Here is a 14305-nt window from a genome sequence, read left to right as displayed (position 1 = left end):
TCTCTCTCTCTCTCTCTCTCTCGCTGTGACTCGGCCCGTTTCCCGCTTTGGCTGTGGTGCAGGGGGAAGTGTTTATATGGGGAATGATGACAGAGGTCGGGTCGCGCTAATGGGCCAGTGAAGAGCAGCGGAGGGAGGCGAGGCGAAGCGAGGCGCACACAGCAGACCAGGAACACATACATTAATACACTTGTTCCATCACCAATCAGCATAGGTGTGTTCATTCTCTTACCCCCACCTCTTTCTACCACTACTCTCCCTTCCCCTCCCTCCCTCCTCTCTCTCTCTTCTCTTCCCCACTCTCTCTCTTTCCGACTCTCTCATTCGCTCTCTCACACGCCAGCGCACATCCTCGCCAAACTCCGTGCGTCCTGACATCTGAGTTCACTGTCAATCTCTGTCTCCTTCGCAGGGATATCCCCCTCCGTCTCCGCCGAAGACCACTGGAAACTAATTTTCCCTCTTCTAAACTTCCGGAAAGAGACGGATCCTGGTCGGCTTTTTTTTTTCTTCCTTTCTGTGGTGTGGAGAACTAGGCTGTAGCCTGTAGTTTGCCAAGGACTTTGACAACAACGCAGGATGCCCCAAAAAGGTGAGATCCTGACTAAAAGTTTGCCTGTGCTGTTCAATTAGAGTTATTGTTTGGGACATATAATATGTTTATAGTATAATTATTATTAGCTGTTATTATTATTATTATTATTATTATTATTATTATTATTATTATTGGCAATTTATTCTCGGCCGTAGGTGGAGGTTTAGCAGTGAGGTATGTCTTCTGACTTGGACTCTCCCAAAAGTGCGAACAGCCTTTAGCGTCTCTGTCTGTTTTATCTGTTCGATTTTTTTTTGTTGTTGTTGTGTTTATAGGCCTTACTGATAGCTTACCGCTTATTTATGACAGCAAAGAGTAAAAAGTCACGTTGGGCCAGGACAGTGATCATCGTGGAGAATGGGGCGCAATGACCCGTTGAGGAAAGGTGTCAGATTGATTCATGCAGGCGAGTCACCCAAGCGCCTCTCACAAAAAAAACCCCTCCACGAAACGGGAGGAGGCCGGTTTTAGCGTGTTTGTTTGTGTCACAGAAAATACAACTTTCACACCCTTTTTTTACTCTATAAGCTGCTTTTGCTTCCTTAAATAACAGCGCGCCACTACATTTCAATTTTAGCAGTTAAAACTGTGCGGTAAAAACAATCAGATACAACCTGGACAGGCCGATCATGTGAAGTAATGTTTCATGTAAAATAAAGATAATAAAGATGCTGCTGCTTTTAAACTATTCTTCCAAAACACATACATTTATAATGTCAAATAAATGACATGAATTCATTTCATGTATTTATTGAACTTAATATAATAATTTATTTTATTATATATAAAATAAAAGTTAAACAATTAAGTAATAATAATAAAAAAAGACTAGATAGCAAATACCCATCAGGCCTATTAATTCATTTGTTGAGATGAACAGTTGACATTAAACCGATTTAATCGAATATATATATATTCGATTTGATGAATATATATATATATTTGAATTATATATATATATATATAATATGCAAACATATTTTGAAGTCATTTTGTGTGTGTACATTCTCTGTTAGCTTGCAGCGGAGCCATTGCAGTCATGGCCTACATGGAATATCTCTGCATATGAATGTTGTGAGCGCAGGATCCAGCGGTCAGAATAAGCATGTTGAATTAAGACATTGTTGTTACGGATTACTAAAGGAAAAGAAATGCAGATTAGGCCGTAGTTAACCTCGGGAACAACAACGTTTGAGCTTTCGACCTTAAATAAATGATTAACCACTTGGACCATACAGGGTTTAAAAGCTACTGACTGCAGTATATTTTCAGCCTGGTCAGAATTAGTTGAATAATTACTTTATCCACATCAAATTAAAAATCATGTCATTTAAGCCTAAAAGAACAGTATCTGAATGAATTGCTTTGGTAATTTTAGGTTATGTCAAACAGGCTAACTCGGGCTATGTAGGCCAGTGTGATGGAATCTGAATTTGATTAATGACCGAGCAGCCTATTTGTTAAAACACCAAAGAAAGCTACATTCCAGATGCAATGGCGGCCTTATGCGTGCATCTCACAAACCAGCCTTGGACTAAACACAGCCTGTCGGTATTAGGCCATTTTGCTCTGCACACAACACAACTTTGCATGGAGGGAGAAAATGAAAACTTCAGACTTCTCCCTCTCTGGCCCCCTTTTTATCTGTTCCCCATTCAATAGCTTCTTTAATGCATTTGTCTTTTCCAATTGAGCGCCCTACTGTGCTGTTGTGTCTTTAAACCCGCTTTACAACCCGCACCAGCAGCACAAAATAACCACCAAATATTTATAACAAGAAATTACTTTTTACATTTTTTTTTCTTAAAAAAAAAGAAAAAGAAAAGAAAAGAAAAAAGCAAGGCAAACAAAACCCACATTCACATACTAGCGGGACCGGGGGTCACGGTCGTGTGTGTGTGTGTGTGTGTGAATGGTCCCGGAGGGGGTGGGATGCATGCCTCCGGCTCTTTGTATTAATCTGAACTTGTTGGTGTGTTTAGTGGGGAAGCTGTGTGTTTCTAGTCGCAGAGGCCGAGTTTTCGCCCGGGTTTGAGGTATATGGAGGCAGAAAAGGGGGTGCATTGTTGGGAGTCCAGCAGGCTTTGTACACCAGCTTTGTACCCCCTCCTGGTCTGGACTTTTGCAGAGCAGTGAGGCGAAGTAGACAACGTGTGTCACTGTACACTTTCCACGATAGACTACACAAGAGAGGGGAGGTATCAAGTTTGGGGAAAAAAAATAGAGAGAGAAGCCTTACTGAGACGATGAGGGGTTGATTTCTTTATATGAACTAAAAAGAAAACGTACAGGCCCAATATCACGAATATAAGCTGCTAGGGTTCATTTATCCTGACAAGTGCTTTCGGAAACAGTTTAAGATGTTAAAATAATGTTGTCCCGTGTCACTTTTAATTTCTGTGCTTGGCAGCAACATTTAGGTGAATCTTAATGTAGATACAGTAGCTTTAAAGTACATCAGTATAGCTGTGGCTGTGCTAATGTGTTGTTTTGCTTTGTCCTATAGGGAGACATTAAGTAGTGAAAACGGCAGATGATTGACTAAATTGTAATAGAGTCGACAGTCAACTCTGTTTCCAGGCAAGTTTAATTAATACTGAAATACATACATACACTGAGGATGTGAAATTTATTATGCATCTATCATGTTTTAAGCACCAGATCCGCAAATATTCAAATCGAACGAGATGAGAAACTGTATTAGTGTTTTATTCAAATGTTGCAAATAATTTAACTTAAAAAAATATGTATGTTTTGATGCTAACCCTTTTTGTTATTTCCTTGTGATTCCTTGTGACGCTTAGAATACCACAATCAAGCCACGTGGGAGTCTGGCGTAGCCTCAATGATGCAGAACAGTAAGTTGTTTTTATTTTTGTTTTTGAACATTTATGTGTTTGGATACTTTGGTAACAACCGCAAGTTAAATGTGGTTGCATGGAAGCAACACCCACTGACATTATGCACTGGTTGTTATAGCGCAATAACTTTAGGAGCACTTTAAAAGGAGGCAAAGGAGGAAATGTAATGTACATGCATAAATATGCATGACTTTGAGGTGCAGGGGCGAAATATTCGCAGTTATTTGATGGTCGTTTCATTGCTGTTAATTTATTTTTTTATATTATTTTTTTTGTTGTTGCAATGATAGGTAGGCAAGTTATTATTGAACAAGTTAATCACACGTCGTTCTGCTCCAGAGAGAGAGAGAGAGAGAGAGAGAGAGAGAGAGAGAGAGAGAGAGAGAGAGAGAGAGAGAGAGAGAAAGAGAGAGAGAGAATAGAGGGGGTTGGGTTGAGAGGGAGATTTTTTGTTTCTGCTTGAGTTGGTATTAAATAATTGCACAGCCGTCTGCATTAGCGTTAGAGCTGGCTGCCAGGCTGCATACAAGATTATCTGCGTAGAGAAGAGCCCTGCATGAAACATGAGGAATAGCAATAATGTCTTATGTAGATTAGTCCATATTCTTCACGGACAGACAGCATGAACTAGAAAGAAAATGCTCATATTATAACCGCAGGCCTCACTGTTAGGTGCAGGCTAAGCTCACAGCGCAAGATAAATATTAACAACCATATTGTCGTGGGTGCCAATCCAAAAAAAAAAAAAAAAATGAAAAGAAAAGAAAAGAAAATGAAATATAACATGGTAGATGAAGTTGCTTATACCCCTCTGTGTTTTAAACTGGCCCATAAATTGAATTATTGTCTTATTGCTGGTGTGTTCAAACCAAAAAGGATAAACATGAAACATTTTCTCTCTTGCTGCTGGACAAGAGGTGTATGACATCTGTGATGAAGGTGTGTGGAATAATTTTATTATATTATTCTCCATATACCTTGATGACCGTGTCTGTGCTGTAATCTGTGCGCATTAGTCAAAATATGTTTGAAGCCCATGTTGGACCACATGACAGTCTGGGTGGACTTTTTGAATGTGCAGTGGTGTAATTCATTGTATGAAGGTAAATACTTTTACAAACTGGAGGCGGCATGAACGCATAATTTTACAGGCCGCTTCGGTTGCGCAGAGGATTTTCTTTCTTTTTTTTTTTTGCTTGTCAGTTGTCCATTATAGAGATGATGGGGCCTTATCAAAGCTGTGTACAATACCCTGTGCTCCTGCTTTGCTGCGGATTGATGTTAATGGGATGCTCCCCTGGCTTGGCGTGTGATGTCTGGTGCGAATTGCCGAGGAGATATCATTGGGCCCGGCCCTTTGGGTTGTCTAAAGGTCGCGACGGCCTCTGTGGCTTTTGTGCTAATAACTCCTGGGTGTATATGGTGGGGAGCGTCCAAATTGACACCATATGTTTTCCTATTAGTCGACTTGCAATAGAATACAAGGCGCATAATCAGCGCCAGCGGGCGAGATCGACTCTTGGCACTTGAGGGAATTGTGCCATGATTAAGACTTAACCTTAGGAGAGTTTGATTTTTATGTGATGTCCTTATCTGACGGTTTTATCGATCCGGAGGATTTATATGATAGTTATAAATCAAAGGTGATGGAGCAGCCCTGGAAAACCCCGCAGAGCAGGGCTGCTTAATGCGGGTAGGCCAATTTCAGTGTAAGAAGTCTATTAATTCCACTTAATCCTGGAATTACCAAAGAGCAGGAGGGATGATAATGGATTTACTATCAATCAGATCCACGCCAGAAGATTATTACACATAGCGACCAAAACAGATATGTTACTCCGTTAAACAGGTTTCTTTTCACTGGGGTATATGCAGGCCCTTTGGATCATTTAATTAAAAATAAAGGCTGCAGTTTAAAGCACAGTCCTGTGACATATTTCAGAGTAAAGACGCCCACCGTTTGCACACAACAGGACTGCAGTGGCTGTGAGCATTTGTTGTCAAATACAAACAAGGGGGGAAAAAACTGCATGTCACTTTTAATATGTTAAGAATCCAGGCGCGTCCTCGTTTCTGTGACCGCGCGTAGCCCCTGGCCACCTTAAAACGAAGTCTCCCTCGGAGGGTAAACGAGTTGCGTCCAATTTTGTCTGAGTGATATCCAAATGCAGACAGAAAGGGTCGTTTTATCATGCTACTATTTGTCGTGACGATGCGATTTTCAAAAGCAGAGCGGTGTCATAAAGTGACATGCCTGCCACAAGTGCTCCAACTGATCTTTTCAATTAGCCTCCCATGCATGATCCGAGGCGACTTCCGCCTATTTCCAGAAATTAAGCTCAAACTTGACGTGCAGCTAGCTTTATTTTAAAGACAAATGTCAGGCAGGCTCATCATATTTTCCCCCTCTTCTATATTTGGAGCTTATTTATTGCTAAGGAGCCTCTGCTCCCGGAGTCAATGTACCGGGCGGCAGCGCAGGGGAAGGGAGCGGAGAAACAGAGAGCAGCTCAGGCACTCCGGGGAGTCAGCTCTCCCATTTGGCTTCAGGTTTGCGGGTTTATTCTGTGCTTTAGAGAGATACCATAGAACAATTTACGGATAATTTGCAATCTTTTAGACGATAGTCTGTTATTTTACAGCTAGTATCCTATGTGGTGCCTGTCCTGTTGGTGCATAATTATAGTGCGTTTTGAAGGACTACCATAGAAAGGAGTTGTCGATTTACCGTTACTTTACAAAACAAAGCTGTGCCTTTAAATGAAAGCTCGTTTAATACATTAATTCCGTTTTTTATGTGATTGTCGCTGGTGCTGGTTATTATTTCGAGGTTAGTTTATGAGTGAGGTGCTAGTCTTGGAGATGCGCAGCTGTACTTGAGGGGATGGATAACGGTGCGAATGGTTTAATAACCAAGTTTGCTGTTTTGATAAAAGGTTTGTAGAATACACTGGAGGGCAGGGAAGCGACCGAGTTGTTTCGTTTATTATTAGAAATAAGACTTTGAGATGTTTTGGTTTAGTTTATCTGATCCTACTGATGTTTAATCTATGTTCTGCATGTCTTACTTAACTGCGCAGTGGGGATTGTACAAAGCGGTGTGACAATTTCTTAAAACTTCTTTAACCAGTGCACTTAGGTTTAAGACACTATTTTTTTTAAAACAATGAGAATTCATTTTTTTGAAGACAAGTTCAGTTTACCTGTGTATGCTATCGTCATGTCTCACCCTTAACTCGGTTATCCTGTGCGCTTACATAATTCTTTTCACTATTCAATGAAAATCATTTGCTTTATCACACATGTTTTAATTGAATTGGTTATACAGTGTGATGACTGCGATGCTTTTGTCTCCATGTAGGTCACAGTGGCGTAAACCAGCTTGGTGGTGTGTTTGTTAATGGTAGACCGCTGCCGGATTCCACCAGGCAGAAAATAGTTGAACTTGCTCACAGTGGTGCTCGACCCTGCGACATCTCCAGGATACTGCAGGTGACAAGCATGTTTCTTTCTGATCAGAAAACTGACTATTTAATTTAAACTTAACTTTAAATTAACTTAAATTAACAATTGTGCAAAATATGCAAGACATCATGGTATGATTTCCCTATGAAATTGAGCCTGAATGTTGCATTGTGTGATCGTCTTAAGTCAACATAATTCTTATGAATTAATCGAATCATTTTTATGAACTGGAAATGTACTAAGGCCGAGAGAAAGGAAAGTAATCTGCCTGCTCTTATAATGAATAAACCTATTGTAGGAAACGCCTAATATACTATTCAAGGCATATCTTTTGTGTTTGTAGACCCATGATGAAGTCCAAGTGCTGGACAGTGAAAAGGTGATAATTATTTGACGCCATCTTAGAAATTCCGTTAATAGTCCTAAATAATGTATGTCAATTGTGTCTTTTGTTTTCTATCCAGGTATCCAACGGCTGTGTGAGCAAGATCTTGGGAAGATATTATGAAACGGGCTCCATAAGACCGAGAGCGATAGGCGGCAGCAAGCCCAGAGTCGCCACTCCAGAGGTGGTCGCGAAAATCGCGCAGTACAAGCGAGAGTGTCCGTCTATCTTCGCGTGGGAGATCCGTGACAGACTTCTGTCGGAGGGGATCTGCACCAACGACAATATACCCAGTGTAAGTGTATTGACTGTAAGTTATGTGCATGATTTAATTTGCCACATGAAATGACTTTTTTTTATCATGCAGTGGAGGAAAGGGAGATGGGCAACCAACCATTCAGTCTTATTAAATACAGTGCGTTTCAAAGTGTGGGGCACGCATTACTGCATATATGATCACCCAAACATACAGTCAATTAAAGAGAGCTCGTTGTCCATTTTGTGCGCTTTGCAGGAACATCTTCCTGCATGCCTACATTTATAATTATTATAAGGTGCAGTGTGTGTGTGTGTGTGTGTGTGTGTGTGTGTGTGTGTGTGTTTGTGTGTGTGCGCGCGCTGTGAACCCGCTGCCCACGGTGTACAAACACACTGCTCCATCTGAGATCTAATCCTAATCTTAATCATATGTAATTTGTCATTCAGGTGTCATCGATAAACAGAGTCCTCCGCAACCTGGCTAGTGAAAAGCAACAGATGGGCGCAGATGGCATGTATGACAAGCTGAGAATGCTCAACGGTCAGACAGGAACTTGGGGGACCCGGCCCGGCTGGTACCCCGGAACATCAGTGCCAGGGCAGCCCAACCAAGGTGAGCCTCATTATCACACAGTGGCAATAAAGACACTTTGACGCATTTTTGTTAATGCATCCTAAAGAAGGCCGACCGGCCGAGCAAAGTTTGATTTGGCCCTCACTTGGATTGTCAGACTTGGTCATATTTATAGTCAGTCCACACCAACAAACACTCTGTATTTGTGGGTAGACGCACTGAAATTATTGTGAACTCAACAGAGGTCACCATCAAATATATGAATAGTTTTACAGCTTACTATTCCAGTGGTTCCGGTCAACGGCTCTGTTTGCAGGAAGGTATTGTATTGGCAATGCTTTGATGCCCTGAACAAGACCCCCAATTAAGACTAGTCGATTAGAGGAAGCTAGCATAGGCCATGCATGCAGTCTCAATGCCTCCACTGTCCCAGACATGGATGTGCGTGACAGCGGCTTGTCCTTTCAGCAGAGGTGTCCATCCAACAGCCTGCATTTTCCTCCCCTCCTGATGGGGAGGCAGAGCCGGGGAGCTGTGTGCGGGGATATTAGTACAAAGGAATGTTTTCCTTCACACGCAATGATTGGTTATGGGAACGGTCCGCACTACGTGTAATTGCTCATTAGAGAGGGCTTTGTCTCTCATTATGGCAACATGCAGGAGTGTGGAGATGGTAAGGCTGCTATGGAAATGTTCCACTTCAGAGGGTTTCTGTCAGCCAACTGGAGGCCAAAACACTGCGGATATTTCTTCTTTTCTTGTTCTCATAAGAAACCCACCTTTCACGTGAAATATTCATTCATTAAACAAAGTGTCGCGAGTGAGCGTCGTCTCTGCTTTACATGCACGAGAGAAGGGGAAACGCAAGTGGTGGAATTCAGTCTTAGCAAATAATAATTTGCATTTCTTTGATGACCATTTGGACACGTGGGGCTGTTATTAAGAAGCAGTAAAGCGGAAGCGATCATATTAGCAACTAAAAATGATTAAGGTTATTTTAAAATACAAACACTAATTTTAATTATATTGTTATTCAAAATATTATTATAATCACACATATGAATTTATAGTGTATTATGATATTATACCGTAGTTATTATTATTTTACTGTTTTTCCTATTTTATTAATTATTATGAATTATCTTGGTACCTAATTATTCAATTGGGATAATATGCAATTATAATTCCAATATAACAATAATAATAATTAAAAAAAATAATACTACAGCTATTGTGTTTTAAATCAAAGAAGTGCTTAGATTAAACAGTTGTGTGAGAAGAAGGAAAATATGTTTTCCATCTGACAGCCGAGTAAGCAGATATAAAGGCTACATGGAGAGTGACAGGGCCCCAAAGAAGACAACTCTATCCAAAGAGGCAGGAATAAAAACTCCTCACCGATTTCGTCTTTTATCTCTTTCTCATTCTCATTCGCTGGCTATATGGCTCTAAATCCCGTCTATAGGATTTGGTCTCTCACTTTCTCTTTCAGTTTTAAGCGGTTTCTCAAGAGTGTTTTGATCCGGTCTCAACGGCTGAAAGGTGCCGCAATTGGTTCGGTATCTTTTTTTTCTGCTGCTTTTCCGCCTCACTGGCTGAGACATCGTGATACTAAAGAATGAGTTTATTTCCCAGCGCTTTTATAAAGAAAACAAATCCCATCCTAGCGTCAGTGGGTCTGGCAGACGGATAATAGCTGCACATTCACTCCTTTTTATGGATTATCCGGAGTGAAGAAACAAATAGCGTGGATACAAACTATTGGCCTATAGAGGAAGACTTTTTTCTTTCTTTCTTTCTTCTTTTTTCCCCTCTTTTTTTTTGCAGCAGGAGAAACATGTGGCATCAGGTTTCCTCGAGTGAACCAAGACTTTTACAAATACACAAACTAAATATTTTTTCAGGAAGTTTGTAGCAGAATTCCATGCAACATGTGCATCATCATGTCCTTCAATCCACATCATAGAAACAACTTAAACTTGACTTAAAGTTTGCGTACAAAAACTTCATATTTTGGGTTGCATGCACATGAGCCTGGTATATGTCAACAAACCTTCCTGCACCTATTCCACCTCGTGTCAATGAGCACTACTCTCTAACCTCTGCCGATCCGTTCAAAAAACATAAACAAATTCTGCATACAAAAAAGTGAAATGCGACCTCATGAGTTCAACCAGACAGGCACCAGCGAGATATTACATAAACCACTCTCTATCAACGCACCCCCTGCTTAATTTCGCATTAACTTCTCGGTGTGATAATGATGTCCAACAACAAGACAGACATTAGTCGATAAGCCTCGCCCTGCAACTGAAGGGGCCTTTGGGCAAGCAGGAGCAGTGAATAGATTGGCCTTATTTTGGTTGTTCAGGGGGTTGCATGCTCTCTCCTCTCATTTGTTTCCAATTGAAGACAGAAATCCTGACTGGCGTGTAGCTGGCCGGGGGACGTGATTAATGATGGTAGTGGATAAGGGTTAACACACTGGACTCAAAGCTCTGTTGACTGGGATCCTCGTGCGCACAATGCCAAAGTACTATAGCCTGTGCGCCTCCAGAGAGAGAGGATCCTTTTGTCATCTCCTCCAATAGCCCCCCTCCCATATATTACACCCACCAAGGGCTCACTGCTCGTCCCTGGCTGTGTCCATAGTTTAATGGTTTCCCTTACTCCTGAAGGCATTGTATCATTCTGAAAAGCGTCTTCTCCTATTCAGAAGTTGGTGGTCACCTCAATGGCTATACCAACGCCCATATGGGAACGGCCATTGAGGCATTGCTCTGCCCTAAAAAAAAAAAGGGGGCTAGAGAGTTTGGGGTTTTAATACATTTCATAGGCTCTGAAAAGAGGCTCACCACATCTTGTCACATTTCTCTTAACCTTTTGAGAACACACGCCATTGTTGAGAAGCGATAAGTACGCGGAGCCTTTCCCTCGCCAGCCTGTTTTTCCCACAATATTTTATAAACAGTTCAACTGCAAACCTTTTTTTGATATTGTTCCTTGTTCACGCAGGCAGAGTCGCCTGTAATCCGCCAACATTAAGAAGAAATTACAATCATTCCTCTGGTTTTGAATTAAATCAACCATGACATGGGCTTTAATTAATGATGTTGCACCGCTGTCTGTACAATTAGCTGCGGGCCGATGAAACCAGAAAATTAATTATTCAATTAGCTTAATTGAATGTATATTTCCATTATATATATATTTATAAATATCTATTTTTTTGCAGATGGTTGCCAGCAACAAGACGGTGCAGGAGAAAACACAAACTCAATCAGCTCAAACGGCGAGGACTCAGAGGAGACACAGATGCGGCTGCAGCTAAAGAGAAAGCTACAGAGAAATCGCACGTCCTTCACACAGGAGCAAATTGAAGCACTGGAAAAAGGTCGAATAACTAGTGAATAATTTTATACATTTATATCCACCAAATTAATTATTTTTACTTTAACACAATGTTCCTTTTATTATTAATACAAATTATATTGTATATATTAAATAAATAAAAAAATCCCTATGTGAGGCTATTACATTTATGGTTTATTGTGATAAATCTGTCACATAGCTCTACTTGTTTAATAGATTATTAGCAGGTTAGTAGTGCTGGACAATATGGACAAAATCAAATATCACCGCCATATTGATATTGTGACAATATTGTAGGGATGACTATTGGTGCTTTCACTAAATATTTACAAAATGACATTTTTGATAAATAATAATCAGTAATGTGGATACAATGACAAAGTGGGTAAAGGCAAATAATAGAACAGCTAAAACAGTCTGGACAGTTAAGAAAAATGACATCACTTTACTGTAATGCAGCCTTTAAAACAAGTAAAAGATAACACTTATGCCATATTACGATATTATAATCTAAGACAATATCTAGTCTCATATCACAATGTCCATATATCAATATAAAAATGATATTTTGCCCAGCCCTACCTGACAGCCCTGCAAAATTAAAATGAGCCTTTAATTAATTTCATGCTTATTTTCTAACTTTTTTATGTGTGATTTCCTGCATTACAGAATTTGAAAGAACCCATTATCCAGATGTGTTTGCACGAGAGAGACTAGCAGCAAAAATCGACCTGCCCGAAGCAAGAATACAAGTGAGTGAACAGAATGTCTTTGTAAGGGGTTTTCAAATGTTACCAAATGAAAATGATGTATGAAAACTAACACCAAGTTTCCATTGCAGGTATGGTTCTCAAACAGAAGAGCAAAGTGGAGGCGAGAGGAGAAGCTGCGGAACCAGCGCCGGCAGGCCAACAACTCCTCCAGTCACATTCCCATCAGCAGCAGCTTCAGCACCAGTGTCTACCAGGCCATCCCACAGCCCACCACACCGGGTAGGTCTAATTTGTCACACTTGTAATATACATTTTCACCCTGAATTCCATGAGTTCAGGTTATATAAGATCAATGTAAAATATTATTAAATATGATTATGAGACAGTCTGCAGATTCATATAAAAGGGGGAAAGAGGCCTCGCTGGCTGTGCGCTCTAGTTCACATGAAGAAGCACCAGTGGTTTGCTTTTGATGGATGATTGAGCAAAACTTCTCAGCTGACTATCTGTGTAATTACCGAATCAGGCATGAGGGCACACCGGCAGAGCTGAAGCTCATGCTCACAAGTCAATCACCTGAGACACACACTGTACAGTATCTGTCCGGGCCCATCAGCCTGTCAAATAAGGCGTCACCTCACGCACGCACTGCTTAACGCTAATGAGACCAGCCTTTTCATTTTGGAAATTATAACCACATTTTTTCCCATCTCCATCCACAGTGTCTTTCACCTCGGGGTCAATGCTGGGTAGACCTGACTCAGCACTCACAAACACCTACAGTGCGCTACCCCCAATGCCCAGCTTCACCATGGCAAACAATCTACCTATGCAAGTAAGTAAAAGAGCATAATCCGCAGTAATCAATCATTTTTAAGGATATGCTTTTAAAGTGCAATATATTAACATGTTTGATATGATTGTAAGAGTGCACGCAATGAGTAATTTAAATTGTGCTTTCAGGCCAAACAAAAACCATTTAAATTTGATTTTTAATGGAAGAACAGAAGTAGAACTAAAATTATGAATAACATTAAATCCGATATGTCTGCCTATGAGAGTTTACAGCAGACTGAGCTGAAAACTATGGTTGGCTAAGCTAATATTACATTCTCTCCCCATCTATAGCCCAGCCAGACCTCCTCTTATTCCTGCATGCTGCCTACCAGTCCGCCTGTGAACGGGCGGAGCTACGACACATACACGCCCCCTCATATGCAGGCACATATGAACAGCCAATCAATGACCACTTCTGGTACCACCTCAACAGGTAGGCAGAAAGTTCATTGTTTACCAACATGCTTGGGAATTAATTTAACCAAACCGTGCAAACTTTGACTCGTCTTATAAAGTATCTGCCACCTTTTCTAATTAGGGGGTACTACATAGCCATCTTTGATTCATGATCTGTTGCAGCAACTTTCCTTTTCCTCTCTGTCTATTTGAGAAACTTAATGGTTTAAACATCTCTGGATCAATATCTCTATATTTCATATCATTTTCCTTTCCTGCAATTGCATGAACCAAGTTCATTTCACCGCTGCTCTAAGCCATCATGTCAATCCCACTACTCCAGCCCATAGTTTAGTTCCACCCCATTAGGATGCTGTTATTGAGAGCCATATATACCGGTTATAGTCATGAAGAGTTAATCATGCATAACCACATTTCCTCTGTGCTAAATTGCTAATTAATTTGATTCATTTGCTGTTGTACTCTGTCTGTTTAAATGCCATTGCTAAAGCCTCAATTTATCGAGCTTGCAAGCATTTTACTGTGCAACCATGTGCAGAGCATTGTGACTCATTGCAGCTCCACTACTCGTCTACCTATTTGCAAGCGTTAAAGCACAATGCTCTCTGCTATAAGGCTAACTAGTGTTAGCTGTCACACTAACTGTGCATGGTGCATACATTCATCTAATTTAGCATGTTGACTTCTGGGGGCATTTTTTTTTTTTGGTTTTACTGACATCTTTCTCTTTCTGTCTCGGCAGGACTCATCTCTCCTGGAGTGTCTGTCCCTGTCCAAGTCCCAGGGAGCGAGCCTGACATGTCTCAGTATTGGTCAAGACTACAGTAG

The 14305-nt window shown here is 40.8% G+C and overlaps 1 protein-coding gene across 7 annotated transcripts; it reads left to right on the top strand.

The window, feature by feature from the left end:
• Nucleotides 1-579: 579 nt before the first annotated feature.
• On the top strand, nt 580-14305 carry pax6b (paired box 6b). Of its 7 annotated transcripts, XM_062444731.1 has the most exons (13): nt 580-592; nt 3400-3453; nt 4372-4395; nt 6818-6948; nt 7265-7300; nt 7386-7616; nt 8012-8177; nt 11374-11532; nt 12180-12262; nt 12352-12502; nt 12946-13058; nt 13352-13493; nt 14220-14305. In XM_062444731.1, the coding sequence occupies exons 1-13, from the start codon at nt 580-582 to the stop codon at nt 14303-14305; spliced, it is 1389 nt and encodes a 462-aa protein (XP_062300715.1). The 7 variants fall into 7 exon arrangements, with proteins under 7 accessions (XP_062300715.1, XP_062300556.1, XP_062300867.1 ...); XM_062444572.1 differs by lacking the exon at nt 580-592 and having other exon boundaries at nt 3429-3453; nt 7386-7601; XM_062444883.1 differs by lacking the exons at nt 580-592; nt 4372-4395; nt 7265-7300 and adding an exon at nt 9988-9997 and having other exon boundaries at nt 3429-3453; nt 7386-7601; nt 8012-8155.

This window comes from Scomber scombrus, chromosome 1 (assembly GCF_963691925.1).
Source record: "Scomber scombrus chromosome 1, fScoSco1.1, whole genome shotgun sequence".
NCBI lineage: Eukaryota > Metazoa > Chordata > Actinopteri > Scombriformes > Scombridae > Scomber > Scomber scombrus.
Note: the sequence above shows the minus strand (reverse complement) of the source record. Positions and strands in the feature narration are given on the sequence as shown.

Excerpts from the sequence above, each read along its gene's own strand:
- pax6b (XM_062444731.1), top strand. Across the intron at positions 6,949-7,264 it reads ACATCTCCAGGATACTGCAG|ACCCATGATGAAGTCCAAGT; the intron begins GTGACAAGCATG and ends TTGTGTTTGTAG. Across the intron at positions 7,301-7,385 it reads AAGTGCTGGACAGTGAAAAG|GTATCCAACGGCTGTGTGAG; the intron begins GTGATAATTATT and ends TTTTCTATCCAG.